We start from the raw sequence: 27247 nt of genomic DNA on the forward strand, positions 1-27247 counted from the left end.
CACCAAGTTCTGTTTCTTTTGTAATGTGGTCCTGTTGGGCCTGTGTTTAAAACAGGGTAACATATATATATATTTTTTTCAGTTTTGTTCTTTTACAAATATCACACTGCTTCTTGTGATTTAGTAGTTGTAGTATTCCGGACATTGTAGGTCCTTCTAGAATGTGTTTTGTTTTCTGACTAAGGGGGAGTTATTTAAAAGCTGTGATGAAATTGAGGGGTGATTACATGATGAAGGGTAGCTTCCTCAAAACACAAGACTCTGGCAGCATTTGTGGCCGTCCAGTGGCTATGGTTTTAATGAAAACCTTTTTCAGGGATTTGCCATGTGTGTGGGGGAAAAAAAGAAATTAATTTCTGTTCTTTGCTAACATTCCGTGTTAACCAAATGTGTAAAAAAAAATGTTTACATTTTGCACCAGACAATGACATGCCATACCAATTATGCAAATCCGACTGCCATGTTCATGTTCTTTGCTGCATTGTTGGCATTTCTTACACCTCAGTGCAGCAATGCAGTATTTTATTTCTAGACCCATTCTTTATGGAAACTATTTCTATCACCGGTTTCAAAAGTCCTACAGCTATTATAAGATTTGTTGAAACTGTAGGTTTCATTTGTCACTAGATGGCTGGGATGATTTTGGTTAGGTCATTCTAAAACTCAGGGATTAATACTTTTTAGAGAAGCCTCCATGATACCCAAGCCTTTAAACTGAGGTGTAGCTCCTGTTCAGTTTATTCACACCTTAAAAATGGTCTTATTGGTTATTATTCTACAATAATTTATGCTATTACATTTAATTATTTTATGCATAATTGTAATTCTTACTTTGAAACTACCTCTTTTATGTTTTATCGTTGTATGTACTTTCATAGTCACATTTAAACTTATTTATTGGCTTTTAGAACTTGCTTATAAGCCACAAGTATTACCATCTTTATCTGTGCTACCTCACACTGTACTACAGCCTCTAACAACAGTAACAGTTCATGCTTACATATTGGTGGTCAGCATCTTTCTGGATTCCATGATTTTTGAAAGACAAATCTTTCTAGAAGTAAATATTTCTCTAAGAGTGTTTAGGAGGTGACGCCACCTTTAATCTCAGTGTTTCGTGTTGTAAAGACTGAATTATTTTCATGAAGAATGTAATTCTTGTCAAACTGATATTTTTTACATTTGTTTCCATACTAATGTAATATGTTCAACTATTTTAATGCTGTGACACTTTTTAGCCAATCAGCTTTATTTTGATCGACTGATACGGGTACACTGATTGGTGCTTGAAGGACTATCAATAGTAATTACATTTTGACAGTACTGGTGCGTTGAAAATGATCAGTTCTTACATTTGTACAGACATGAGAGTCACCGGTATACGGAAACACTCCCGTGTCTGATCATTTCAGCTGTTGTTGTACTACCTGTGAAGACTGTGATTGCTATGTGTTGTTAAAAGCATGTTTAGAATGTATTAGAATGTTAAACCAAATAAATGTGAATCTTATGCAACTTCACTGAAGGTGTCAGTGTTGCGATTAATATTTTTACAACATTAAAACACCGGAGTAAGAATGGAATGGCACACAGGAACGGGAGAGGATACAGCAGCGGCGGCGGTGGAAGCGCTGGAGGGTGATTGGAGGTGAGGGTGAACGGGTGTGTGGAGAGAGGAAGTGATTGGTTTAGCATGGGCAATGGGAACACTGGGGAAGGAGGAACAGTCTGGGTTTTAAAAGAACTATAAGTAATGATTTTATATGATGATGGTTTTGTGGTGTTACAAGCTATGTGACCACAGATCTTGTCTGACTCTAAATTAACTTGCTCTTTAAATTCTTCAATAAACTACTGTTCAAAATGATCCTCATGCCTTTATTAGCTGAAATTTGTCCACACTGCAAATCAACTAAACAAGCTTATAAACCTACCAACTATTTCAATAGAATCCACAGTAGAGCATATAAAATCCCCTTTTCCCTGCTGGAATTTGACTGTGATCATCCTTACGTTAAAGAATTTGCATTGGTGTTGAAATTCAACACAAAATGGACATGGTTTGTTATTTCCCTTTAATGAAACTACAAAACAACATGTCACAGGATTATTTCCATCTGTTTTCGCATCATGCTTCTTGTTGGATTTCGTTAAGTAAACGTCGCTTGCTAAAGAACTTGAGGACGGTATTTGTTTCAATTATCCTCCTTATTTGGAAAAAATAACTATAGACCAGGCGTGTCCATACACAGAGGCATCTTGTATAGTTTTGTCAAGAACTGCAGGATATTCAGGTGCCAGAAAAGAAGCTGTGCCTCTCCTAAGAGGTGAGAGTAGGAAGAGAGGTGTTCTGGTTTGTAACATGAATAACGTCATTTGTCAAGGACGGCGCAAAAGTCCCGCATATTCGCTTCCACCATCAGAGGAGCGTGGTTAAATGAGCTTAAAACTGTTGTAAATGTAAATGTATATGTGTATACCGCCACTGTTTCAAGCACAAACAGATATATGAGACACACTCATGCAGTCATGTCTGCTTTAACATTCCACCACAATTAAACGCTTGTGAGTGAAAGGTGCACATTTACATTTACAATTATGCCATTTTTGCCAACCTTATCCAGAGCGACTTACATAGTTCAGGCTTTAAGAAAGTTACAAGTTAGTCTACGTATTCTTTGAAAATTCTCAGCGACTCTGCTGTTCTGACCTCGAGGGGAAGTTCATTCCACCACCAAGACAGAGAAGAGTCTAGACGAGTGTCTTCCTCTGTGTGGTTGACGAGTGGACCAGGCGAGCAGTACTGGAGGGTCGAAGAGTGCGAGGTGCAGGTAGGATGTGAAACGCCATGTTTGGCTTTGTAAGCCAGCATCAGAATTTGAGCAAGTGGAGGGAGTGTAGCAGTGAAAGTGAAGTGAAAGCGATGTGATTGTCATTGTGTCATGATCCGGACCGGCAGGGGTTACTCTGGATCCAGGGTCCGGACCGGAGTTTCATGTTCGTCCTGTGTAATGTTCCCTGATCGTGTTCACCTGGTGTATATTTATATAATTGTATAAAACTATCCTGTTCGTGTCTGATCGCCGTCGGGTCATTGTGCGTGTTCATGTTCCCCTGTCTTGTGAAGTTTGTATTAAACCCCTGTCCTGTGATCGTGCGAATGCGTCCTCCTTCATGCCATGTCCCGCCCACCCGTGACACATTGTGATACACTGCAGCACGGTGCACATGACAAAATGTGTCCTCTGCTTTTAACCATCACCCTTGGTGACAGGTGCCCGAGGAGCAGTGTGTGGGGACGGTGCTTTGCTCAGTGGCACCTCAATAGTAACTTTGCTTCTCTGGCTTCCTTTCCGTACAAGGTATGGGGCTTCCGCTTCCTTAACTGCTAGGCCACCACTGGCCAAACAGGCGTGGGGTGGTGTGGGAGAATTTGGGAAGGTTGAAGATCAGTCGTGCTGCTGCATTTTGTATTAGTTGTAGAGGTCGGATGGTAGATAGTGGTAGACCAGCTAGAAGGTAGTTACAGTAGTCCAGTCTTGAGATTACTGAGGACTGAAACAGTATCTGGGTGGCCTGTGTTGACAGATAAGGGCGGATTCGTCTGAAATTGTAGAGAAGTGTAACGCGAACCGGGACCAGAACGAGAGAGACGTGTAGGAGGAAACGAGAGACCTCGGTGCGGCGGGACGCAGGGAGGCAGGTAAGTTCCTCCGCGTTAATCTGCGAACGTGGACGGCGCGAGCCGCAACACCACACTGATTTTGTCGTTCGCGTATTAAGACACAAGACAGGGCAGGACAGGGCGACAGGAAGGAGTTCGTGGATCAGGAGAACAGAGAGGACAGGTACGGTCTTACTGGGTTGAAGGTTTTCGGGGCCGAGTCGAATGGCGTGCGTCATTCAATGACTGAGCAATTGGCAGCTGCTCTCCAGCCTAATATATAGGAGTCACGTTACCTCGTTTCCGTGTTCCTCCCGGTCACATGATGAAATCATGTGACAGTACCCCCCCCCCCCCCCCCTCCAGGGCCGACCCCCGATGGCCCCGGAGCGGCGGCGGTATGCTGCCGGTACTCAGTCACCAGAGAAGGGTCCAGGATGAAACGACTCGGGATCCAAGACCGTTCTTCTGGTCCATAGCCGGTCCAATGCACCAGGTACTGGACCCCCCGACCTCTGTGGCGAGAGGCAATAATGCGCTCCACAGTGTCGACGATGCGTGGCGGTGGCGGATCCGGAGCCGGAGCCGGAGGATGAAGCGAGGATCGGACATAGGGTTTGAGTTTACTGACATGGAAGACCGGATGGACACGGATGGCAGGAGGGAGTTGGAGACGGTATGTGAGGGGGTTGATCCGACTGAGGATCCGGAATGGTCCGATGTATCGAGGGGACAGTTTGTGTGACTCATTCCTGAGACGTAGGTCCTTGGTGGACAGCCACACCCTCTGTCCCACTCGGAAGTGCAGTCGACGAGGGTGCCGGCGATCGTGCTGGGTGGACATCCTTCGGGAGGCGATGAGGAGGGCCGACCGTGCAGATTTCCAGGCCTTTCGGCAACCGCGGATCATCTGACGGGCCGAGGGGACCCCACCTGCAGGCACCTGGTGCGTGAAGATGGGGGGCTGATATCCATGGCAGATCTCAAAGGGACTATGGCCAGTGGCAGAGGAGACTTGCAGGTTGTGGGCCAGCTCCGCCCACAGGAGAAACCCGGGCCAGGTGCGTTGGTGTTCTGACGCAAAGCACCGCAGGTATCGTCCCAGCAGTTGGTTGGCCCTCTCCACCTGACCATTGGTCTGGGGATGGTAGCCAGAGGAGAGGCTGCAGGTCGATTCAATAAGGCGACAGAACGCCTTCCACACAGCTGAGACGAATTGGGGTCCCCGATCAGAGACGATGTCCTGGGGGAACCCATGGAGGCGGACCACGTGTTGAAGCATGAGGTCAGCGGTCGTGGCAGAGGATGGTAGGCCGGGCAGGGCCACCAAGTGGACCGCTTTGGAGAAACGATCCACTGTGGTCAGGATGGTGGTCATACCACTAGCTTCAGGGAGGCCGGTGATGAAGTCCAAGGCGAGGTGGGTCCAGGGGCGATGAGGAATGGGAAGGGGACGCAGGGGCCCAGCAGCCGGAGTGTTGGGAGTCTTGGCCCGGGCACAGACGTCACAGGCATCCACGTAGGCCTGTACGTCCCGCCGTACTGAAGGCCACCAGAATGCTCGGCGAATGAAGGAGAAGGTCCGTTGGCGTCCTGGATGGCCTGAGAGGACGGAGGAATGGCCCCAATGCAGTACATCGGGCCGGCAGGTATTTGGGATGTACAGGCACCCGGGTGGGGTGTTGTCTGGGCCAGGGTCGGATGCCTGGGCCGCCCGGACCTTTGTCTCGAGGGACCACCGGAGAGGGCCTAGGATGCGATGAGGAGGAAGAACGGGTTCGGGGTCAGAGGATGGTGAGTCTGGGGCGTGTTGACGGGAAAGAGCATCGGCCTTTTGATTTTTGGACCCGGGACGGTAGGAGAGTTGAAAGTTGAATTGCTCGAAAAATAATGCCCACCTCGCCTGGCGGGGATTCAGTTGTTTGGTAGCTTTGATTGATATGAGGTTTTGGTGATCGGTCCAGACCAGAAAGGGGGTGTCACTGCCTTGTAGCCAGTGCCGCCACTCCTCGAGGGCCCACCTGACTGGCAGCAGCTCACGGTCCCCCACCCCGTATCGCCGCTGTGCAGGGGTGAACTTCCGCGAGAAGAAGCAACACGGGTGCAATTTCCGGTCCAGACCGCGTTGAGAGAGGACGGCGCCAGCACCCACCTCTGACGCGTCCACTTCTACAACAAATGGAAGGGAAGGATCTGGGTGTTGAAGAATGCGAGCGATGGTGAAATGACGACACAAAGATTTAAACGCTTGAATGGCCTCCGGGGTTAGGCGGAACGGACGTGGTGAAGGTTTGGTGAGAGCAGTGAGGGGTGCTGCGACCATACTGTAGCCACGGATGAAGCGACGATAGAAATTTGCAAACCCAAGAAACCGTTGCAGTTGCTTCAGCGTCGTGGGTAAGGGCCATGACGCCACTGCTTCCAGCTTCTTGGGCTCCATGGCCACACCCTGGGATGAGATGGTAAAACCCAGGAACGTGGTGGAGCGCTGGTGGAAGGCGCATTTCTCCAGCTTACAGTACAGTCGGTGGGCGAGCAATCTCTTTAGTACTGCTCTCACGTGTTGAATATGGGATTCCAGAGTGGGTGAGTAAATGAGTACGTCGTCCAGGTAGGCATACACCCACCGTCCCAGCATGTCCTGGAGAGTATCGTTGATGAACTGCTGGAAGACGGTGGGTGCGTTGCATAGACCGAATGGAATGACAAGGGATTCAAAATGACCAGTGGGGGTGATGAAGGCGGTTTTCCACTCATCGCCCTCTCGGATACGAATCATGATGCAGGGTCGGAGTGGGGGCCGCAGTTTTCGGGAGTGCCAGCAGGTGGCGATCAATCCGCAGCGCGAGTTGTATGAGGGCCTCATACGTTGCTGGCATCTCCCGGCTGACCATCTCACCACGAATTCGTGGGGCCAGTCCCTCATAGTACATCATCCGGAGGGCGTGGTCACCCAGCGGACTCTTTGCAGCCAGGGTCCGGAATCTGGCGGTAAACTGGCTGACAGATGAGGAACCCTGGCGCAGATGGTACAGCTGCGACGCGACGTCTTCCACACCGTCCGGATGGCAGAAGGTGATTTTTAATTCCTCCACGAATTCGGTATATGAGAGAGACGCAGAACTGGGGGAACTAATTCGTGCAGCCGCCCACTCTGCTGCGGAACCACCGAGCCGGGTTAGTAATAAGGCGATGCGGGACCGGGCGCTGGGGTAGCGGCTAGGCTGCAGCTCGAAAATCAACGAGAGAGCGGTGAGGAGCGCCTCGCCGCTCCCCTCGGTCCCGTTCCAGCGCTCCGGGAGCAGCAAACTGGGTTCGGGAGGCGCGGGGGGGCGAGGGCTCTGCGCAGCGCTCGCCGCTTCATGCTCTCGGTGCGCGACAGTCATCTCATGAACGCGCTGCCGCAGGAAGCGAACCTCCTGCGACAGACTTCCAAAAAGATTCTCCTGCCGCGCTATTCGATCGCATAAAGCAGCGAGTTGTGAAGCGCGTAATTCTGGCTCAGTCATTCTGTAACGAGAACCGGGACCAGAATCAGAGAGACGTGTAGGAGGAAACGAGAGACCTCGGTGCGGCGGGACGCAGGGAGGCAGGTAAGTTCCTCCGCGTTAATCTGCGAACGTGGACGGCGCGAGCCGCAACACCACACTGATGTTGTCGTTCGCGTATTAAGACACAAGACAGGGCAGGACAGGGCGACAGGAAGGAGTTCGTGGATCAGGAGAACAGAGAGGACAGGTACGGTCTTACTGGGTTGAAGGTTTTCGGGGCCGAGTCGAATGGCGTGCGTCATTCAATGACTGAGCAATTGGCAGCTGCTCTCCAGCCTAATATATAGGAGTCACGTTACCTCGTTTCCGTGTTCCTCCCGGTCACATGATGAAATCATGTGACAAGAAGGAATCTACATGACCGGAAAGGATTGGTGATGTGAGTCGAGAAGGAGAGTTGGTTGTCTATAGTTACTCCAAGGTTGCGTGTAGTTGCAGAAGGAAAGATCTGAGAGTTGTCCAGGTAGATAGCAAGATCCTGACGGGGTGAGGAATCGTCTGGAATGAATATTAGTTCTGTTTTGGTGGGATTGAGTTTTAGATGATGGGCTGCCACTATCACACGGGCCTCACTAACCCAAACAGTCGCTTGTGTAAATAACCGAACAATAATAAGAGTTTCACGCCATGGTCTCCACTTGCTTTTATTTAGCAGCATAATCGTAAGCACAAATAATACTATGTTATCAATAGAGATCTACCACATCTGAATACTGACAACACAATCACATTGTCTGGTCGGACTGAAACATTTCTACCATTAGCGATCCTGACTGTACTGATTCATTTTTATGTACTTGGTTCTGTACAGTAATATTATTATGAGAGACAAACACCCTCCAGTGCCAGCGAACTCAGATACATGTTTTCTTAGAAACACACAGTATGTACATAGTACCAACAGCCTTTTGCATAAAAGGTCATCTCGCAGGCGGCTTTGTGACCTCTTCTCAAGGTTATCATCCTCGTCTCCCTTTTCTTTCCCCTGGGAATGCCAGTGCTCCTTGGACGAGGTGCTTTATCGGGGAGGCAGGTCTCTATCTAGTTACTTCTTTATGAGTGTGTGTGTGTGTGTGTGTGTGTGTGTGTGTGTGGATTAGTGACTCCAACTTTCTTTATGACTCTTTCCTTGTGAACTGTGTTCTGCCATCATCCCATAATTATTTTTTTCAGCATCAAACTGAAACTGAGCCTAGGGGGGGAAAAGATCATGTTCCATGAAACCACTAGCTGAGGGATGTCAAACAGTATAACACTCCAGTAAATATTCTCATTACCTGTGGGCTTGAATGCAGTCAACTGAATCACCTAATAAGATAATGAGGAACATGGCATTGATCAAATGACAATGCAGAATTGAACTGTCAAGAAATGTAATACATTTAATGCAGGTAAAATTGTGTTCGTTAGAAGCCTGTCAGTCAATCACAGCATGAGAGCACCCTTACCTGGTTTCCAGAAACTGGTTTCAGAGAGAAGCTTATACAGCTATCCTTTCTAAAACTCTCTGCAAAACAAAAAAAAACAGTTTCATGATCCTGAGTGCATGTTTCATCACTTCAAAATGCTGCTTGTTGTTTTCTAATCTTATGATCACATGCTGCATCATATATAATATTTCATATACTGTATTAAGTTTCAAGTTTAGCTCCTTCAGCAGTAGGGGGCAGTAGTAGCATTTCAGAGTTTTCTTCAGCTTTGAAAATTCCTGCTGAGGCCAGTATGCTGGTCTTTTAGCTGGAATGGCCAGCCTGAAAAACTGGTCAATGCTGGTCATCCAATAGTGAAAAATTTCCTTGCTGCTCCTCTAGCTTTGACAGCTTATCAGCAGGGACTGAATCCCTATGTGGGATTCCAACAGGGAATATTATTGTGCTGTATTGACGTCTATGAGGAAAATGTTCGCTGCTATTTGCTTAACTGTAAAACAGATTAGTAAAATTGCATATGCATCTTTTAGGATCCATATGCTAAATGTGTTACCTACCATTCTTAAAAACCAATGAGCTGGTTGTACTAGGTATGGGGCTAGAGGTGTCGCTGCTGTCTAGGCTGGATGGACTGGGTATAGTCTGAGCCCATGACGCAGCAGGGGTCCTTTGTGAAGGCATGAAGCTGATAGGTTGAGAGCAGTTCTGCAGGAAGAGGTACACACTTCATATGACTTAAATGAAAGCAACAACACATTTTTTTCTTTTCTTATAAATGATCTAAAATTACTCATATTATAAGACATATTTTTTTAAATAAAATGTTATTATCAATCTGAAGAACTTTTCTTGCAATAATTCGTCGTAGGTTACATGCTGAGTGATTTAGTGGTTATGTTTCATTACATGATGCATTGATTTTAGTATCCAAAACAAATTCTTGATTAAATAAATGTTTTTTATTCAAATTTCCATTCATTGAGTATGCAGATTTATAAACGAGTAATGTCTCCTCACCGTGAAAGACAAAGCTTTCCTCTTCTCTTGTATTCTTTTTATGGCATTTCTCACCTGTAAGACACAGGCCACTGATGTACAAAGGTCTTTTTTTCTGACTTTTTACAATGCACAGAGATTCAGTTACACCCAGTTTCCTTGTACCGCTTGATTTGAGCATAATTACACATCTAGTGTTTCAAAGAGCAAACGTCATTGAAAATTGCATGTAGGCCCAGACTGGGTAAGGTTATTTACTGGCCAGTGTGATTTGCTACATACCTCACTGTTGTAAACTGCATACACCAAAAATATATACAATCCCTGTAAAGAGAAGGCAACAGAAATACAGAATTGTAAAGATTTTTTTTTAGAAAATTGTCTTTTTTTTAAAGATCTAAAACAGTCCATTTATGTTCCCTTCATGTTCAAAAAGAATAAAGATAAATAACAGTTACTGATTCGAGAGTTGCACATTAATGCACCCTCAACTCGTAGTTTCATGTGGTATAAACTTGGTTGAGAATAGGAACGTTTCAGTCGTGGATGTAATTTGTGAACACTGGATACACTGTGAACACTCAATAAAAAAACGATGCTGTGCATTATTATATCCGTAGTGCTGGAAAGAAACTTGTATGGATCGTTTTTATTTTGCCCCTAAGGCAAATAGAAGTGGAAAGCATCATAAAATACAGATAAATTGTACCGTCATAAGCTTCTTTCCCAAACATACCAAATTTTTCCTTCATTGTTTATTTTAGAAACCCGCACCGCGTGTGCCATATGACATGCGATTTACAGATGTGAATCATGTGACGTGAATCAAGGCGTAAATTAAAAAAATACTCATTTTTATTTGCATTTTATTTAGTTCTAGATCATGTCCTAATTGCTGCCCTTCTAAGATTCTTTCCCTCACTTGTCTCCGTCATAGTTTAAAATATACATTATAGCAATTTCTTGTAGATAAAGACACTGTTAAACTTTTAGACTTATTCCCTTTCCATCTCTCTCACATGATTGTAGTGTGTTCAGCCTACAAAATACCACACGAGACTCAATACCTAACCAAAAAAAACAAATAACAAAATTGTCCACAAATTACAGAATCAAATTACTATCTACAAATTACAGTATCAAATCACGTGGTATTCTGTGCACATGCTTTTTCCCATCTAGTTTCATGCATTTGTAAATTCTCGCCAGTGGATTGAATCTGACCTGAAATGCGTTCAGGGCAATAAAGAGATATGCCACAACCACAGACAGGTGAACCAGCACTCCACACAGCCAGGTGAGGCCCAGCACGGGCAGCAAGATCAGAACAGGACGTGCTGCCGCCCTGAAACCACCATTTTATAACCATTTATTTTTATAAAAAAAAATTTTATATACACATCTAAGATAAATGCTTACATACACAGTAAAAGACAAAGACTTACCAGGTAAGGTCAAAGGTGTGGAGTTTTGAAGCGCAACTTGGACTGAGCATCTTTGCCCGACGCCGAGCACTGCTGACTGTTACCATGATAACTCGGCAGAGGACTACAGCATTTATCTAGAATCAATTCATTAAGGCATGACTTCCAATTTTCACAGTTATCAGGTATACATTGTTTTAAAGGAAGATAGAAAGAAGATACATACTGATAAGATTACGAGAACTGGACCCACAAAAGCCCAAATAATACTGGACTTGACATTGAGCCAGCAGTGGTTTTCAGCTTTGTACTTGTTGAGGGAAACCAGCAAGGTTATAGTAACTATAATTACTGGGAGACCTGGGGAGAACCACAACAGGAAGGGTAGACGTGTTAAGGAGAAATGGTTTTATGTGAACATTTTCACAAATACCATATTGACCCAGACTGTATTTCTCAAAATACAACTGAAAAAACGTTGTGTTGGTCTTGACAAAAAAGTTATCTGGCTAGCACTGTTGCCAGATTCATTGCCATTTATTTTTACTTTTTACTGCACTTGTTATTTACATGAATGAAATGCACATTAATTTATCTGTGTTAATTGTGAATTTGACAAGATCACTACAACTGATTTAATGGTGTCAATTATATTAAAAACAACAGCCTATCTTAGCCTCCCAAATAACTTTCTATGTAAAACTAGGCTTGACAAAAAGCTGTTTTCTTCTGGCCATGAATTAAGACTCATTTTATATTTGGGTGGACACCATGATCCCAGACAGGAGATTGCGCTCATACCCCAGCCCAGTGTGTAGTAGAGACGCATTCGTTTCTCCTCACTGATGTTTACAGACACCACTTTACTCCACAGCAGCAACCCCTCCACCAGCATCCATGTGAAGGAAGCCATAAAGAAGAGGTGGAGCAGGGCCGTCACCAGCAAGCAAGCATCCTAGAAGACATACAGCAGAATGCAGTTCACAGGCATCACATGCATCACACTAACCGACTGTCACAGGCATAATTAGAGATCCTACAATCACCCTGGTCAACTTAAATCATTTTTTTTGGCAGGGCAAAAGCTAAACAGGCCACATATTTACCAGCAACTGTGTTTCTTACCTGATTAGCAGCAGCCCACTCACTGATCATGAGGAGGAGCTGAGCAGCAGCTAATGCCACGATCAGGTTCTTATGTACTGTGGTGCGGTCTGACTTAGGCACTCTAAATATGGGAGTACAACAGTAATCAGATGTTTGTCACTTTATGCTGCCATTACTTGTTCATGCAGAACAACCATTGAGGAACTGTAACAAATTGGAAGTGAAAATTAATTTTAGCAGTCTTAGTGACACGCACCCCACGGCAGTAAAAAGGATAAGTGTGAGACCCAACCCACACAAAGACACTCCACAGCCAATGAAGGTGAGCATCTGCAGAGCTTTCTCATCTTCCGGGCTCCTCTGGAATCCCAGGAAACATTTCACAACAGCAGTGTGATGGTTAATTTTTTTGCTAAGGTGGACTGTGCAGAAAATATGCAATGTTAGGCTGGATGTGCAGTGCTACCTGAACTTCATAGACCTGGAGAAGCAGGGCAAAATTGGTTGTGTGGTTGCAGAAACACGTGGTGTGGCTGAAGTGGCTGACTATAACCTCACAACCTTGGGTGGACCAACTGCCTCCATCCTCCGGCCTGTGAGAAAAACCAAACCAACTTCCAGATTCATTTAAGGGCAGTTTTTTAAGTATGTCATCACTGCTTTTCAAATCATACTCACATTAAGTTGAAATCCCAGTATGCACACACTGGAGAATACTCCACATTGACATTAGTCTGGTAAAAATAACATTAATCAGACAGACTAATATGTTGTTACACTTTGTAAATTTGTATTTCTAATTAATTTATGTTAAAACAGAAATGTCTTGCCTGCGTCCTGTGCTGTAACTGGAACTGGACTCCCATGCTTATAGGTTGGCCATCACCCAGAACAGTACTGGAGATGACAGAGGACCCTAATATGGTGCCCAGGTACCTGAAAACAGACATCAGAATGGTTAGCAGAAGTAGCAACCCATATGGAGATATCATTCAATTTATACAACATACTGTTGCATACTGTCCAGAATATTACATTTGTTATTGGTTGCAACCCCTGAAGTGAGCTGGATGATTCAGATATTATCTCTCAAGGTCGTTGGTTGGAACATACTGGTGAGGAACTTTATTTTTTCAACTTGGAGTTGGCATGTCGTACAACTGCGAACAATATTTGACAGTGTGACTCTGTTTGGAGTGGGTAGAAGTGTGAAACCTACTTCTGTGTCCCATCGCTAACGACTGGGAACACTGTGATGTTCTCCTCCATGCTGAAGAACTTATGCAGAGAGTCATACCATGTGTTCAGCAGTGTGACCTTCCTAAATCCTGTTAACACAGTAGGAAATAAAATGTGACCGTAACATTTGGCACAATCTGCAGTCACAACAGGACTGTAATCTGGAGGACTGCTTTGTTCATACCATTAACGTGAAGTTCTTGCATGTTCTGAGATGGGAGTGAAATACAGTCTTGGCCTATGAAATGCTCCACATGTGGACCACAGAATTTAGAGTCATCTGTATAATTTCCCAGATTCCTTTGCTGCACCTGTAGGTCTGAATGAGATAGTATTGATATGTTTTTGCAGTATTTTCACTGTCAAAACCTGAAAAATAATTTGTTGTAAGATATAACTCACTTATTTTGTCACTATGGATCTGAACTCTTTCTCTGTCACCAATCAACAAGGGGTTTAGGTTGGACACCATGCGGTCTATACTCCGGACAACAGCCATTGGTCCACTGGCAACCTGAAGCAATGTGAGAACGCAATGTTTGAAAAAACTCCTTGTTTTTAATGGTTACACAACCATAGTATGTGAGCTCTGAGAAGCTTGGCTTCACTCAACTGCTCAAGTTGGACAATACAGATATTTTCCAACAGTTCCTTGTTGAGCGCTTATTAATGATACTGGTAATGATAGGTTGTGGAGATTAGAAGAAAACAAATTCACAAATTGGTGCACTAACTTGCTAATATTAAAAAACAGTGTTCTACCTGCAAGAAACAATCGCAGATCAACAAAAGTCAATAAATATTTTTCCAATGTTGACTCAATATTTAATTTATCTTAAATACGGAACCATCAAGGGTCTTACCTGTTTGATTGTGTTCCACAGGTGAACATTTTCGGCACTGATGACCTGGTCAGCGACCGCAAGGAAGTGCTGACTCAGCAGTTCAGCGGCGGACAGGCTGATGGTGGCATTGGAGGGCACTTCAGCTGCAAAGCTGAGGATCTGCATCAGCGACAGCATGTCGCTGGGGTCCAGGTGTCCCTGTGCGCTGTTCAAAGCCTGTTGTGACACGTTCAGCAGATGGGAAACCTGCTTCCAGCTCAGTTTTGCAGGTGGGCCTCCCAGCACCTGAACATCCAATCACAAACAGAGGCCTTTGATAATACGTACAGTCGTGGCAAAAATGTTTTTTGAAGCTACTGATGGTATAACAATGCTTACCAGGGTACTACCAGAAAGTTGCATTAGATGGTTCATGAAAGGAGTGGGGTGAGAACTCTGAGTCTCCTTCAGTTCCTTCATCTTCAGATAGCTCTCTGAAACAGTTCAATTGACAAGATGAAGACACAGCACGACTGGCTGCCTGAAGACTAGGGTGGTAGTAGCCTAGCAGGCTACACACTTGCCTATTTACTACCATTGTGCCCCTGAGCAAGCCGCTCTAGTGGGACTGTCCCTGTATCTACCGAATGTAAGTCACTCGGGATAAGGCCGTCTCTTAAAACTGTTTAAAACTCAGCACTTGTGGTCTTACCTTTAGTGGTTTTACAGATAAATGGTAAAAGCTCAGAACAAAGTGTGGTTCCATATCGGGGTAGGCCATGTGAAGACCATCCCTCCAGGACTTTACAGTCATGTCTGTCCTCCAGCTTCAAGATGCCTGTGAAAAGCAGACATACCTGCTTAGCAGCAAACCATTGTGAGCTCACTGAGCTCTTCTTTCTTTGTGTTAGCATAATGGACTTCCCAAAGATGTTTTGTTTTGGAATACAATTCTATTGATGGGATTTCAAGGCACCTTCAATACAAACTTGATTCCTGCTGTTTTGGGAGTAAATATCTATTCAGCTTCTTGTCAGTTCAGATTTGTGGGAATTTCAAAACCAAGACTTCCATCAGTAGAACCGTGCAAAATGTGGCTGCATTTTGCAATCGAGTTTCAGTAAATGCCAAATATATTCAAAAGCAGTGAATAAGAAATAGTCCAGTCATCTTCCTGGCATTCGTTCTCGTGGATTTTCCCATGGTACTCTGCTCATTGACCCTGCATTGGTTTAGGTCTATTTCTAACACAGGCTGTATAGACTGGCTGTAAGTTATCTGCTCCCTTTTTAGACTGAGGCCTGCATAATAGGCTACAATGATTTAGTAGACACTAAATCATGTTTAACCTTTTGCCCCGTTCCTTGGGACTACCCTCTCGCCCTCTTCATGTACAAAAATGTACACGCACAAAATCGGCCATAAAATCCTCATACATCAATAACTTTTTCAATTTTGTTTGTATAAATCACTTAATCAACTTGAGCCCTTCACAAAATGATCAAGCATTCAATAAAGATTTTTGATTACATTAGTATTATTTGTGTAGTGTCAAATACTCCCTTTTGTACCCTTGTGACCAAAAACGTACATGCGCAAAATCTGCCATAAAGTCCTCATTGTCACGTCCCCGGGCTGACAGGGGGGAAGGCAAATGGGACATCTTGGCAAATGGGATTTATTGAACACAAAGGAAAAATGGCATGAGGGCCAAAACTGGGGAAACAACAAAGGAAAAAACACAAACAGACCCACAGGCGTGTGGCGATTACAAGGAGCTGAAGACAGACATTAAGTAAGTCATAAGTTCCACTTCAATGTCGCAGCCGTGGTGTCCTGGCTACACTCCGGTTTTATGGGAGTCCCAATCCATTAAGCCCAATTGGTGCCAGGTGCAATGGATCAGGACTCCATAATCAGCCCCATGGCCCTGAGGGCATCACACTTATACATCAATATTTTTGTGTAATCTTCACAAAATTAACAAATATTCCAAAATTGGACTTTAGTTATTTAATTGCCATTTTAATCCTTTGTATCACTAGTGGCAGTGGTGGCCTGGCGGTTAAGGAAGCACCCCGGAGGTGGCTGGTTCGAATCCCAATCTGCCAAGGTGCCACTGAGGAAAGTACCGTCCCCGCACACTGCTCCCAGCCGCCTGTCACGGCTGCCCACTGCTCACTAAGGGTGATGGGTTAAAAGCGGACACATTTCGCTGAATGTACCATGTGCTGTGCTGCATTTATTTATTAAAAAAAAATAACTCAAAGGCTATTTATATATATAAAAATAGTAGGAGGATGAGGCACTGGTAAAATTGGTAATTGGTGGGATAAAATCGTGCATTCAGCAAAGTCATCATTTAATTTAGATTATATAGTTTAGTTATAGACATTTTTACTCTGTTGCACCACATTCAACCATTTTCTCATTGTAGGCCAAGGCATGAAATCCTTGTATTTTTGGAAATTGTATTATGGAGCCTTTGACCACCAGGGGCTACCTGATTAGCGATTTGTATGTGTGTGTGTGTGTGTGTGTGTGTGTGTGTGTGTGTGAATCTGAAAACATGCACGGATCATTTCAAATGATCTTCTACCATGTGCACCAGGTGTAATAGGTGTGTTTGTAGAGAGCACCAGGCCCTGCTTATCTTCTGCTGGAAATGAACTGAGCTGAACTGAACAAAAAAAAACCCCACAAATTATTGAATGTTTGATCATTTTGGAAAAAGCTCGCGTTCGTTTAAGTGGTTTATGAAAAGGCATGATTGGCAGATTTTGCTGCATGTACATTTTTGGCCACAAGGATGTCTAGAGGCATTATTTGTCACTACACAAAAAATACAAATGAATTTATTTATTTATTTATTTAGGTCTTTGACATGTAGAGACTCTATGTACCACCGCTGCCTAATCCCCCTACTATTTATCATATGGAAAATATTTAAAAAATAATTAATCAATACTACAAATGTTTAAACTGACATTTAAGGTGTCAAAATTTTGAAAAATATTGAAGGTTTCATCATTTTGTGAAGGGTTAGTGTTGACCAAGTGATTTCTGAAAAAATCTGAAGACAATACTGATATATGTTATTTTCTGGCCAATTTTGTGCGTGTACACAAAACCACAAAGAGTATGAGAGGATTGAAAATGCATACCCAGAGTATGGATGACATTAAAGAGTAAAAACACTGGATTTCAAAAATGAGGCTAAAAATAAGATTTCCTAGAGCCAGAAGCTCTAACACAGCCAGAATGATAAAAATATGTACAAAAATGCCCGAAGAGGGCACAATGGTTCAGCATGCATATTCTCTCTCTAATTAGTTAATTGATAAAAATTCTGTCCATACATTGTTCATGTTGTAAATTACTATGGTATCTAGAATTTGCTGTTAATGAATGGAATATGTGACTAAATGTGGAGAAGCCCATTATCAGGGGCAGTGGTGGCCTAGTGTGGGCAGTGGTGGCGGCCACACACTGCTCCCCGGGCGCCTGTCATGACTGCTCACCAAGGGTGATGGTTAAATACAGAGGACACATTTAGTTTTGTCACTGTGTGCTGTGCTGCTGTGTATCACAATGATAATCACTTCCTTTTCACTTTCAGCAACTATTATATGCAAGTTCCTATGGTATGTTTCTTTAACATGTTTTATGTTTCATCATCTTGGCATATCTGAATTTAAGAAGTAATATTACTGACTTCTTCAATCTTCCGACTTCTGAAGCATCTGGTACATCCATCACTAGATGATCTGTTATTTAAAAAAATTTAGCAACCCTTAGCAACTAACCCTAACCCAAAAACAAGAACATTTCTAACCCATTTCTAACTGTAAATCACATGATAAAGTTGTTCAGCTATGTACTTATTCATTTCAGATTGCCTGATTAAAAAACATTTTTTTCCACTAGATTTGACATTTTGATATACCTAAGCAGCATTGTCCCAAAACAATCAGAGATTTATCTGAAAAAAAAATAGTATATGGACAGGGGGATCTTACCTGGGCAGTAGATCTTGGCAGTAATCTTATTTACATCTTGGTGAACGGTGAGGTTCTCCATGTTCCAGCTGAAAAGTGTTTCAATGTTCAAGAGTGGCTGACAGACCTTGAGAACCCAAAGTTGCTTATCGTCCAGCATTTCATTCCACACGTTCAAGTCTGTGAGGTTTCCCACAAACGGCTCAGTGAAGTTCCCTCCGAATGAGTCTTGATCTTGCCCAATAATAAAAATCCCATCTCCGTGAATGTTGCGTTGCGCGCCTGTCACCGACCCAAAATCCTTCCTCTCTCCATCCACGTGTATCACCCACAACATGTCACCGCTTCTCCAGCTGACGCAAACGTGGTGCCACTCCCCGTCATTGGGAAAGGAGGCTTTGTACGGCTGGTGGTGGCCCTGAACAATCAGGGCCAGGAGAACAGGCCTCCCCTCTCCCTTGGTCTGGCCTCGGAGCTGAAACTCATTGATCAAGACAGGGGCGGCGTAGGAGAAGATGGTGGAGACATGGTTGTGTTCCTGGTGCCACTGAATGCGCGCACACACGGTTACTGCAGGCAACGGGGGGAAATACGAGTTTATACGAGCGTAGCCTTCCATGGACTCATCCAGGAAAGAAAGTGCCTGTAGGTCCACATCTGTTAAGAACAAAGGCGGGTAAGGTACTTGCCACTGATTTACAATAAAAACTTTGTGACCATAAGTCGAACACTCACACTGCTTGGAGACAGACAGTGAGGGTTGTTTGTAGGAATCCCTGACCCATGATGGCCCTCGAAGTCCAGACAGCTTCAGCAGTTCCCGGGCTCCTTCTTCGTCCTCTAGGAGATCCGTGGTTATCAGATTGCTGAACTGGCTGTGGCAGAACGCCTGTGCTCTGGGGAAGCTCAGCGAGACGTTGATCAGCTGGAAGACTTTGTCTGACGTTATGTGGACCATCTGGGGATGGACGGGCTTCAATTCTAAATGGTGAAATAATATTTGGTCAAATGACTGAGAATATTGTATTCTTCAATATATTATTCCGATCAATGAGTATCAAATCAGTAATATATGATGCCTAGGGGTACAATGATTGAATGGAATTCAATGGAAGAATTGGAGTGGAGCTGACTCTTTTTTCATGACCGTTAGCATCATACTACTGCACTGTACCAGTAAAACTCGCATTTAGGAACTAAATTGTTTGAGCAAATTCCTCTTTCAGCTTTGCCCTTTCTTTCCTCAGCCTTTTGCAGCTGGTTGTAACAAAGGAACTGGCAAATGCAGCAAGAGGCTTTCACCCACTCGGGACTAAAGACGGATGGAGGAAGGCAGCAGCCACACAACTCACCTCCTGAATCAGGTTCTTGATCTTCCGAAGACTCGCAGACAAATATCACCTTCAATACAAAACATGGCAACGATGAGGTAGAACCTGACATGTATATAAATGCATTATAGCGTTTGGAATAGTTTTTTAAGCAAACACGTTACCACGGTAAGAGCCAGGATGATCTTAAACAGTGACACAGTCATCATTTCTGTTGAAAAGGCTTTTCAGTCTGGCAATTTAAACAGACAGAAGTAAACATCTTCTATATTCTACATTACATGCAATGAACACAGTAAGCACATTATGTGTATGAAGGTTTAAAATAAATTCACTTACGATGACAGGATTCCACTGTGATGCTCCAGAGGATTGTCTGTGAGTGTGCATGTGTTTAAGGAGAGCGTGAAAGAATGTGTGAAGAATATCAATATGTGAATGAAATTTACTTTCCTTCAAAGGAGCACTGTTGTTGTGTGTTTTTCGTCATTTTTCTTGTTTCTTAACGTGGGTGACTTTCAATCTGTCCTTCCTCTTTACGTTTCCAGTTTAATCCAGCAAAGTCCAGTTCAGTGTAACCCCAGCATCTCCATTCACATGTGTGCTCCACCACGCTCCTCCACTTTCTTCCACATCCAGGGTCAGGTGTTCTGAGCGAACACTCAGTCCTGCCTCCTCCTTCCCACCACAGCCCCGCCACTGAGAGGGGAGTGAAATCAGACCCTCTGTCCCAGCCTTTGGTGCTGGATCCTGCTTTGTCATGCAAATTAGGTTGTTTTTCTTTTCCTTTCTTTTATTTTTTTTTTAAAGAATCCTTATTGCACAAGCAGTCAGCCCTTGTCAGGCAAAGTTCATGAAGAACAGCCAATGAAGAAACGTCCTAATTTTCCTTTAAAAAAATGAATTGAAAATCCAAAATGATAAAGAAATTGTCATTGAAATAGAACATTTAAATAATGATGTAGTCAAACCGACATTTGATTATCCACTGGATACTCCTGGATACTTCAGCCATTCTACAATAATTGAAAAAGGATTTTTAATAATCAATGAAGCTTTTAAGGTGACAGACTTGAAGTAATGAACACAGCATCATTCTATTGGAACTCAAGACTAACTGTTGATGATACGGTTCCTCTGTACGTGTATGCAGATATTCCATCATTTACAACATCAACAATGTCTGAACTGGAGTTCATTTTATTTTATTTATAAGGGAAGAAAAAAGCTCTTTTATTTTCAGAAACAAGCATATTTGTAAATGACCCCCAAATTTGACTGGTAGTGCACTCTGGTTGGTTCTCACCACACATACACTAAGACACAAATTAAGACATCCTCTTTGACGCAACTCTGGCATTCCAAACAATGCCTAAATCCTTTGTTTGAACATAAGCCTGGGTTCACAAGGACAATGACAAGTCAGCACATTATCCACCCCATCTTCTCAGAGGCATTAGATTCCCTACTGAAATCCCACCTAGTCTTGCAGAGTCCATGACATGTCCAATTGTGGCCCATGATCGTAACAATGGCCCACACACTGTAGTAACCGGTCACCAGCCCAATGAATGTCGGCTTAATGGCCCAGCCATGTGTTCATGCTGACTCCATCTGAGAAGGGCATAAAGGGAAGCAGAAATTCAGGCTAGAAAAAGATCTGAGTCATGTCAGACAGGTTTTCAAACAGGTACATGCCACGTGAAACCAAAGTCCAAATAGGCTTGGCTGCATTTGAGTATTATGCCTCTTTATTTATCACGTTGGACTTGAAAGGCTTGGTAAATAATACAGAAAAATGGCAGCCATTAGATTAATCAGTTATATAGTATTTTGCTATTACATAAGAGAGTCTAAATATAGTAGAGTGTAGATCTGTGCACTGCAGAAAGGAAGCTTTGATCCTGCAGTTTGTACAAAATCTTAGTCCTCTAGAATGTCAACTACAGAGCAATGAATCAGAGCCATAAAACGCCATGCGGGTCAACACAAATGAGCACCATTAGCGCTGGATAAGAAGACGAAGAAGAATACGGACATTTTCTAAGGGAGTCCTGAGCAACCGGACAACCGCGAAAGAAATAAAAGATGCCGTTAGAAAAAGTACCTTTTAAGCGCTTGCCCTGCCACCCCAAGGAAGAGTCCATCAATCACCAACACTCTAGTCACCAACACTCTAGTCTAGTGCACACAGGCCCAGCTGATTCAGCTGAATTCTGTTTTACACTCGCACGGAAGTGGGCCCTGGCGGTTCTAATAAGAATCTTTGGGTGTAAATCCAGATGTGTTTGAGAAAAGACTCCTTTCAAATGCACAAGCAGCATAGTTCAATACTGATTAAAGTCTTCGGATGGTTTGAAGAAAGCATGACATGAATTAATTGTAATAGAGGAACAGCAATGATGATGTAAATGACACATTCTGCTCAATTTTGTATTATAAAAAAGGAGCAGCGGTTTACTACTCCATGGGACAGGTTTTATGTGCAGCTCTGATGCAATCCATTTTCCTTTTTTGTTCTACCTCTAAAAAAGCAGAACTCAGCCAGCTGCCCCTTTTAATCAACCCTCAACCATCATGTGCCCAACAAAAACAAAAGAAAAGCAGGCCACCATTTCACTTTCCCTAAATAACAGTTAAATTCATTGACCACCCCTACGTCCCCCTTCTTCACTGTAGTCGTCCTGCTAACACATTTCCATGGCAACGGGAAGGTCCCAAGGATGGCATGGCAACGTTAAACAGAATCCAGGCCCAGATCAGTAGAGACAATGGGCCTATGACCTACATGTTGAGAGAGGATAGGCGTTTCCCAGAAGTACCAACTCTTAAATGCTAGCCACTCTGGGACACTGGGACTTCAAAGTGGTTTGTTTTTGTTTGCCTTTTTCATTCTCATAGTCAATCCAGACCGGAACATATTAATCCTCAGGGTCTGTCTTGTCTTACAGTAACAATGCGAGAATATCAAATTGTATTGTATGAAAAGTTACCTGATATGATTAGAGAGACAATCTAATGGAGGGCAGGGCATGTGAAAAGAAATCCCTGATGAAATGACAAAAGTTCAAGAATATAAATATTCTACTCTGGAATGATCCCAGTATTTAGTACTGTCCAACAGAAATAAAGAAAAAAAAAAAAAAAATATATATATATATATATATAGATAGATAGATAGATAGATAGATAGATAGATAGATAGATAGATAGATAGATAGATAGATAGATAGATAGATTTAGCAGGATTTGTCATTAACTTTTTATCCTGAAGTCAAGAATTGTATTGGAAACGTGTACACACTCCAGGCCTTCCCACCCACCCACGTACAGAGTATGGGGTTACATAAGACTTTGAAACCAGTGAGTAATTTATCAAACTGGTCCTGTGGTCAAACCCTAAAACTACATTACAAAAATTACATTTAATTAATGTAAATGGAATACCTAATTATCAGTTGAAAATAACAAAATAAACAATGAATTAGCTCTTTATCCTAACTAATTCAACCCTGTGATGTCATTACATTGTCTTCCACAACTGTCCTGCATTTGATAAAATGGTGGAATGTCCCCGTATAAACAAACATTCCTGACTGGATATTCAGTCAGGGGCATGTTTGTTCTCTGTAATCTGCACTCAGCAGACACACTTTATAGTCAATGTCTTCTGCCATCATTCAGGCCTTTGGCTGGTCATCTCGTAACCAAGGAGATGGTCTTTCAAAAACTAACCATAAATGTGGGATGTCAGAGGGAAGACAAAGACAGCTGGTCTGGTCCAATAAGAGACAGAGAGCATCAGGTGTAATGAGTACAATCTTTCTGACACTATTTTGGTCATAACTAATCTATGGAAAGGTCTGTGAGGAAAACTGGTTCTTCTTCTGGTTCTCCAATTCTACCGAATCAGTGTTTCCAGCTGTTCCAGCTGAGTTGGGTAGTTGAATTGTGTGTGTGTGTGTGTGTGTGTGTGTGTGTGTGTGTTTAAGTTGGTTGAAAACATTGCAGAAACACTGACACCATGTGGCTATGCAAGGTAAGAAAGAATTTAAATAAATGAATTAATGGCAACTTGTCTCCAGAGAACACTTTTACTGTCTTAGAACGTGAACAGAATAGTATTGTGTTAGGGCTGTATAAGCAATGGTTTCGGGGTGAAAAATGAAAATGTCATTGTGATTCACAGCACACGGTGCAAAGAACTAAATTCGACCTTAGTGTGTGGGGACAGTACCTTGCACAAGTACCTCAGTAGCACCTAGACAATTCAGGATGTGAACTCGCCTCCTGAAAGCATAACTCTACTAAAACCTAGTGTAACAAAGATTAATATAATTATGAAATATTCACAAAATATTCATGTTTGAGAAATTGACAGGTGCTTTCTGCTTAATTGAGCTGGTGCATCAGTTTGCAAATCCATCTATTGTCTGGGTATATATAATATTTATTATATATAATCATGAAATGTTAATAAAAACTAATACATCTCTTCAAATGCAATTTTCTCATAACTGAAACCTCCAAACCGCAGATTAAAATTCCCAAAGTATGTTTTTTTTTATTAATTAATATTGTTAATGTTCACAAATTAATGTTAATGGATCACAGTCAATGATTAATCATATTGCAATTAGGAATGAGGGAACTTTTTTCCTCACTGTACACTACTCATCTTACTTTATGTATATAAATACATTATAATTTTTCTTCGTCTAGCACCTAACAATCTCTGAGCATGCTCTTCACTGACAAGTTTGAGCCTTATCAGGGCTCTTAGTTTGTAAACTCAATATTCTATAGAAATCGAACGAGAATTGCTGGTGTCTTCCTCTTGTAAGTTGCTTTGGATAAAAGCGTCTGCTAAATAAAGTAAAGTAAAGTAAAGTAAAGTAAAGTAAAGTAAAGTAAAGTAAAGTAAAGTACTTTCTCTTCTCATCTTACTTTCCTCGTTTGACGCATAACATTGAACATTCGGCATTTTTTTGCTATATACAGTGTCTGTCATGTGTGTAACACCTTTAACTTGACTCAATAAATGCATAAGCTTAAGCTGCTGTGCCTCATCATTTCCCAAAAGTAAAACCCATTAGAGCATGTTTATTATTTAGTAGGCCTATGGTTCTATATATTAATTATGGTCATAATAACGTTTTGGATAGCCAAGTATTTTCTCATCATAGAGTTTGCCAACCAGCAGACTGAATTGTCATTGAGGTGCTCATCTCAGAATATCCACAAGAGGCCACTGCTGACCCAGTCAATCAAGACTCATGAACATAAAGATAACACTAAACAGATTGTTGTGCATATTGTATTCATGTTTTTTTCTGTTGAACAAATCATGGAACCTTATTAATACAAATCAGTTCAAAGTGACTGATTCTTGAATTCTTGAATTCTCTTAGGTCTTGTTATGCATTAATGGGCCAGAACAATTACAGCACTCTGTGTCAAACTAAATGGGTATGAATGACTGGTGGTCATTTCAGCGATATTCACGCCATACTTCTTACCTATTTTCGTTCCACTCTAGCTGATTCCATTGGACAACTGAATTACCAAAAGGCGCAGTAAAAAAACAACAACATCCAACATTCTGTTTTAGTTTAATACCTACACAAGTGCTTAAGGAAGTAATGCACTTATTCACTCAGCTGATGAAGGAGTACAAGAATAATGCATTAAACATGCATAAATAACACACATATGTCCATTCGTATTGGTCTACACATCCTTTTGTTTTAGCACAACCATGAACTATGTTTCGCATCTTCAGCTGAGAAGATTATTCTGTGTTTATCATGTGTTTGGGGGATATGGTGGGAATCAGTCTGCATTAAATGAAACCAGAGCAAGCCTGTGCATTTCCTGTGTCCATGCAGCAGTTTTTTGTAAAGAGAATATTATTTCTGTGTCATGGCATTTAGTTACAAAATGTGTGTGTGTATTGTAGAAGGGGGGTGAGTGTGTTTTTTGTGCTTAGGAATGCACAGCAGTGCAGTGTCACCCCTCGGTGTCCAGGCCTGTTGGGGACGAGGCGTCCATGCACACTGAACTGTAGGCGACACCGGAGATGGAGAAATGCAGCGGAGGTGAGCCGGGGGTGGGGGCCGGGCCGAGGTGCACGGTTGTTTTATTGCCCGGACAGCGCGGGGGGAAGCACACAAATGGCGGAGAGGTGAAGAGGTTAGGAACATAATTCTGAAATGCACAGATAAATCAGGAGCGTTCAGGGCCACGCAGGCGGCGGCAGAGGCCTGCTCCAACCACCTGATGTTTCCTCTACAAACATCCCTTCCCCCGGAGCTGGCACCCTGACCCTAAAGGAGTTCAACAGGCTGCGGCACATCGGAGATCCAGGGCAACAGGGGGACATTCACACCTTGTTAAGTTTTACAACTTGTGCATTTGTCGGGCCCGGCACTCCATTGCTCCCTTTGATGTGGCTGGCATGTGATGGAGAAAGTCAGAGAGCTGAGGGCCTGTGATGCAGAGCACCGAGTCTGTCCGTTTTAACACAACCCCTGATGTATTTTACAGATATCTCACTAAGATGTACCACATGCATGGTAATTTTACAGTTATTTGTGCACAATCAAAATTTGGTAGTAGCTTAGTGGGTTAGACACTATGAACCAAGAGACCTAAAAGACCCAGGTTCAAACCCTGTGTGTCCCTGAACAGGTCACTTAACCCTGAGTGTCTCCAGGGGGACTGTCCCTGTAACTACTGATTGAAAGTGACTTTGGATAAAGGCTAATGGACGTAAATGTAAATTTTCAGGTCACTGTTCACTGCCCGACACACAAAGTCACAGCATCAAACCCAAATCCTACTAATCCTTCCACTACCATTGTAGCCCCAAACAACACCCTGAGCCTTGCCCGAGGGACTGTAATTAGTTAATGAATGTCACTTTGCGAAACCGCAGCAGTTAAATAAATGCCTCTGTGTTCGTCCTTATTAACATTCTAACATACTGTGTCAACAGAATTATATCTACTTACAGCAATATTGTTTTATTACAGTTATTGTAACTTATTGTTACATTCAGAGTCAATATTGTTACATACAGCTCTAGTTCACTTTGGAATCCCTCGGCTTGGTTGGAAAAAATAAAAAATGCTCAGTGTTCAGTCACGATCCGTAAGTCTCAGCTTGTATGGGCGGATTCACTTGCCTTCAAAAAATTCTTCCCCCTTTTACCTGTACATGAGAGGCTTTCGTAAATTGCATGAAGGAATGTAGTCAAGTGATTAAAGGAGCTGAAAGCAGGTGATATTTCAGAATAAGGGGTACTTGTGTGTGTGAAGCCTGACTGCCGAAAAAAGAAGCAGCAAGTCGGGAAAGGTGGGGGGATTATAGCTGCCATGTCTATAGGTGGATGTAAGAGTCGTGAGGTACATCTGACAAGCAAATTGAAGTCACGTATTTCCGTATATAGTATTTCACTCAGCTTACACGTGTCATTCAAAAGTTAACGGCGCCCCATCACTTTTTAACTGACTTTTGTTAGGTGCCAGTCTTTGAAAATGGTCCATCAGCGGCCGTCTGATGTGTCCTTCGTGAGGACTCCAGATCAAGTTCCCTGCCTTTCTTTTTTAAAAATCACTATAATTTAGGTAATTGTTTTCCCCTTTCTTGTCCAGGGGAGATGAGGGGTGAGGGGTGGGGGCA

The 27247-nt window shown here is 43.0% G+C and overlaps 1 protein-coding gene across 1 annotated transcript; it reads right to left on the reverse strand.

Moving 5' to 3' along the window:
- Positions 1–8386: 8386 nt before the first annotated feature.
- adgrd2 (adhesion G protein-coupled receptor D2) lies at positions 8387–20253 on the reverse strand. Its single transcript, XM_028996084.1, has 26 exons — positions 19904–20253; positions 19729–19796; positions 19586–19634; positions 18969–19214; positions 18255–18890; positions 14948–15073; positions 14635–14729; positions 14275–14541; positions 13814–13925; positions 13596–13730; positions 13392–13500; positions 13003–13108; positions 12851–12906; positions 12639–12765; positions 12429–12532; positions 12191–12293; positions 11867–12020; positions 11292–11425; positions 11087–11202; positions 10866–10986; positions 9924–9965; positions 9663–9716; positions 9203–9350; positions 8664–8722; positions 8493–8523; positions 8387–8407 (listed from the first exon to the last, which is right to left on the reverse strand). The coding sequence occupies exons 2-26, from the start codon at positions 19771–19773 to the stop codon at positions 8391–8393; spliced, it is 3192 nt and encodes a 1063-aa protein (XP_028851917.1). The 5' UTR covers positions 19774–19796; positions 19904–20253; the 3' UTR covers positions 8387–8390.
- Between the last annotated feature and the right edge of the window lie 6994 nt (positions 20254–27247).

This window comes from Denticeps clupeoides, chromosome 11, assembly GCF_900700375.1.
Source record: "Denticeps clupeoides chromosome 11, fDenClu1.1, whole genome shotgun sequence".
Taxonomy (NCBI): domain Eukaryota; kingdom Metazoa; phylum Chordata; class Actinopteri; order Clupeiformes; family Denticipitidae; genus Denticeps; species Denticeps clupeoides.